The sequence below is a fragment of the Pygoscelis adeliae genome, unplaced genomic scaffold (genome assembly GCF_000699105.1).
Source record: "Pygoscelis adeliae isolate BGI_AS28 unplaced genomic scaffold, ASM69910v1 Scaffold342, whole genome shotgun sequence".
Taxonomy (NCBI): Eukaryota; Metazoa; Chordata; class Aves; order Sphenisciformes; family Spheniscidae; genus Pygoscelis; species Pygoscelis adeliae.
The window spans coordinates 464,503-468,946 of NW_008824437.1; the positions used below are offsets into that span (position 1 = coordinate 464,503).

The 4,444-nt window shown below is 40.7% G+C and overlaps 1 protein-coding gene across 1 annotated transcript in view; it reads left to right on the forward strand.

The window, feature by feature from the left end:
- The window catches only part of LOC103914317 (trafficking protein particle complex subunit 9-like), a gene marked incomplete at its 5' end in the record, with an annotated part of 462,978 nt that extends 462,120 nt beyond the window's left edge, over positions 1-858 (forward strand). Inside the window, one exon of the mRNA XM_009320933.1 lies at positions 565-858. Within this exon, the coding sequence (XP_009319208.1) occupies positions 565-744 (180 nt within the window). The remainder of the gene's footprint in view (positions 1-564) is intronic.
- Positions 859-4,444: the final 3,586 nt, after the last annotated feature.

A 4,444-nucleotide genomic window follows, 5' to 3' on the forward strand; every position in this document is an offset into this window, starting at 1 on the left:
TTGGTATTTAATTTGAGCAAATCAGGGTGGCTACTTTTCATGGCATGTTTCTTGCTAAACTTAGTTATTTCAGTGATAGTGAGTATTAAAGATGCCAGATTAGAATTTGCAGTCAGATGGTGTCTGAATAATCAGTGGGGATGAACTTAGTTATTGCTAAGTTGTTAAATGGTGTTTAACCATGTGTTTAACATGAGTTCAGAGACATTATTTAGACCTTTAATATAGATGTTGATAAATGCAGTCTAAGGAAATATTTTGGGAGACCTCTGCCTTAAACCAACTCTGTTTTGGAATCAGTGACTCCTGAAGATCTGTATTCTGGTTTGAGCTGTGCCACAGCTTTGCTGCATGAGACAATAATACAGGATTTAATTTTCAGTGCTCCAGTTTTACCGTTGCTATAATAGGGACAAGATCTTTACTCCTTTTTGTGTGAAGCCAACATTGAGATGTGAAACCAGAGTACTTGAGATCATTTGAAGGAGCTACTGAATTGCAAAGTGCAATTATTTTCTTTTGTTGCTGGTTTAATTATACTGATTATCACGTTCTCTTTTCCAGGTGAAGCCGACCAAAGACTCTGTGTACTTTGGAGCACTTCTCTTTCTCTACACAGGCGATTTCTACCTGAATATCAAATTCCATGAAGACAACTGCAGCAGGGAGCTGCCTCTGTCCTGGTTCTGCCTTCCTAGTGTCCACATCCGTGCTATGGAGCCTATGGTCCAAACTAAGCTGTAAATGTACTGCGTGCTATTTGATTAACCACAGTGCACAGAAATGCTTGGCACATCCTCTGCTTGACCCCCGCTTGTTTCTGTCCAACCCCAGGCCACAGTCCCTACTTTGCAGGAACAGCTGAACACTTTCTGAATTGGCTGATAGTCATATGGGCAGCTGCTTTAGCTAATTTCAGAGGGGGGGGGGGGGGAGAGAGAGAGATTATAACTATGCTAGTTTTCCTCTGTTTCCAAAAAGCCTTTGAAACTGCTAATATATGCATTATACTTTCATATACTCTGTTGATATCAGTGGGTTTGAAAAGGTCTTGAGGGCTGAATTTAAGAGGGCTGAATTTAACCATGTGTTTGAAGGTCTCAATTCCAACTTGAATAATCCTGTTTTAGCATTTTTCAACAAGAGTTGTATATCTGTATGAAATTCCTCCTGGCTCACACTGGACCCATGGCACGTACCCTTGAGGTGTAGTTCTCTCTTAGACTTATTCACAGGCTTGTTCTTTTTCACTTGTTTGCTGAGTATTTGGTGTCTTTGGTCGTAAATAGCAGTAGTGATGCTTTGATGCTTTTTCCTGTGTTACTGAAAGTAAGAATAGCAAATGTGCCTCCAGTTATTTATTCTCTTCCTCCCCTGAGCCCAGTGCCACTTGCTCCTGGTAAAGTCACTGCCTTTACTTTGGTAGATCTATGAACAAGAAATGAAAGAAGGCAATGAAGAGCTAAAGAGTTTTGTCCTTGAGAAAGGAAATAAGCCAACTTTTGGGTTGCTTCGGGCTTGCCTATGAATTTGGGCTTTCACAGTTCTGTTTTATACAATCACAATCGCTTGAAACGTTTGCAGACACTTAAGGAGTCACCAGAATTAATCAGCTGGTCATTAATATCACTTTGCATGAGTTTTTGCAAACTCTTCTGATCAGATTTTTCATGCTAATAGACTGGGCTTGGTTATGTGGTCGTTTTTTTCCTTCCTTTTTTTAGAATGATTAAGTTTAATTATTAGGCAATTAAGGCCATCAAATTCCTGACCATAAAAGTAGTTGATGAATGTACTGAAAATTTAGCCTGTTGTCTTTCAGAATAACATTTTTGTATAAAGAGACCTGCATTTACCCCATGTAAAGCAGGGAGATGTCTTAGCTGTATGATTAATATATTATTTCATGGACCATATGTTTCAAACCTGTCTCAATCTTTTCTTAAATTTACAGCCTGCAGTTCTTAAATTTGGTGGTAGTATACTTTTGGGGGTGGATACACCAAGATGTGGCAGGGGCGCTCCAGTTAGCTTTATATGTGCTAAATCTACATGCACAACCTCTTTGACAATTTTTTGTTTGTTTAGGCTTCATCCAAATGTGGGCACACTACTTCATGCCTGACCTGGTTCATCCTGCTCATGCTGTGGAGCACTAGCCCAGATAGCTTATTCTGGCTCTCTGCACCATGCCCAGTTGTACTTTTAGAAGTGTCTGGTGTTTTCCATAAGAATGACAATGCTCAAAACTCAATTCATTGCATGTTTGCAAATGACTGTAATGTATTCATCCTAAATATATTTCTAATTTGAGGGAACTATAGCTATAGCATGATAGTTATATTTCCAGTGTATGCAGGGTATTATCTCTAAAAAACTGTATTGTGGCAATGTTATCAGTGTTTGCTCTTGAGCTGTGGCTCTGTATACAGCTTTGAATGCCAGAGTGGAAGTCTTCAGTCTTAAACAGATGGAAATCTGAGACTGACTGAAGATTGACTTGCAATGGTGTACTGCTCTGTCAGCTGCCAGCACACAATGTCCAGTAAGAAAACTGTTCCTTAGACTTGCACGGTGGTTCTGGGCCAGAGACACCCATGGAAAGAGGGTACAAGCAGCTGAGTTGGGCATGTTTTTTGCGTTAGTGGAGCTCGGTTGACCAGTTTGTGCCATGAGGCGGAATTCTCTGTCACTACATAGGCATATACACAGAAAAGTAGAATCCCGGGAGAGCAGGAATTAAACCAGTTAATCTTCTCCATAAAAGCTTGCTTTTGACATGTGTCTCTGTACTATGTTACACAACACTGTTGCAGTGAAATCCAAGTTGGGTTTTACTCAGTATTCCCAGCAGGTAATCTGCAGGTGCTAGGAATACAGCTAACGCTTTGTAAGGACCACATTGCATTTGAAACAAAAATATTGTGAAACAGATGCTGTTGCAGTCAGGCTGCTTCAGCTTACCCAGCTAAGGGATCATTTCCGAGTTTATTTTTGAGAGCGTTCTCTGAGAGGATATTGTTCTGTGAAGCCTATAGTGGGATGCAACACTCCTGTGCCCTTTACTTATAAAGGATCCTGATCCACAGCCTGCTGAAGCTGTTGGAATGGGAACAGGTTTTATTATAATAAAAGCAAGCTGCATATTTCCTAGGTTTCCAATATGCCATTATAAATCTGCCATATGTGCTCATAAATACAAGTTCTTATGTGTGAACAGACCCTTAATGGTCTATCTGTTCATTATATAGTAGACCACTCTGTCCCTTGTCAACTTTGATGCTTAGTTGCTTTTGGCATTTATGGTATCTTTCCCAATTTTCTCACACTTCTACTTGTCTTAGTGAGAGAGATGAAACACAAGAAATTCTTCCTTCTGGGGATCATTTGTGACTTGTCCAGAAGGAGAATATTTAAGTGTCAGCGTAATTTGGAGAGCGGTGAGGGGAAGGTACTTGAAATGAGAATACTGCATCACTGGGATTGCTGTCAGGATTGGTCCTTGCAGTGCTCGAAAAAAGGATGATACTTTTCTGATCTGCTCTCCTTTTCTGGAACCGAAAACTTGTTTTTATTTCCCCGAACCACCCAGCTATTATTTTGAACATGATGAGCCAAACTGTGCATTGTTACACAGATGTAAATCTGATATGATCCCACTTGGTTTAATTAAATCATTCCTAATTTAAATCAGTATTGCTGAGAGCAGACGTTGGTCCAATATATGTATGCATTGGAGAAGCGTAAGTTGTGTAAATGTAACTGTCTGAATAAATACTTGTCTTGTGTTATTTACACCTCTGCCTGTCTCTTCTATCTATAATTCTTGATAGTATTCTTGCCTGTTTTTACTGGTAATAATAACAACATATCTCTTGATGCTGCATTCTGTCTCTGAAAGAATGTATTTGACCCTGGAACTGAAATTTCAGTTTCACTCAAACTTTCTCTTCCTAGACGAACTCAGAGCTGATGACGGATGTATGCTCCATAGTGTGGTTCCTGTGTCAGTGTCCATTAACTATCAGCTGAGGGGAGAGAGATGCGCTCACGTGAAAGGTTACTTATGCCTCAGTGTCCTAGTATTGACAATGAGGGTGGTGAAGCACTGGAATAGGTTGCCCAGAGAGGTGGTGGATGCCCCATCCCTGGAAACATTCAAGGTCAGGCTGGACGGGGCTCTGAGCAACCTGATCTAGTTGAAGGTGTCCCTGCTCATTGCAGGGAGGTTGGACTAGATGACCTTTAGAGGTCCCTTCCAACCCAAACCATTCTCTGATTCTATGATTCTGTGGTCCTATGATTCTCTGAACCTTTCCATCCTCTATGGAAACAGCTCAAAGGCTGGAAGGAGGACCACTTTTGGAGGTGGTATATCTGGGAAGACTGACTGGAAGCATTTGTTTTGTGTGCACCATCTAATGTCCAGCCTTGTTTGAGCTCC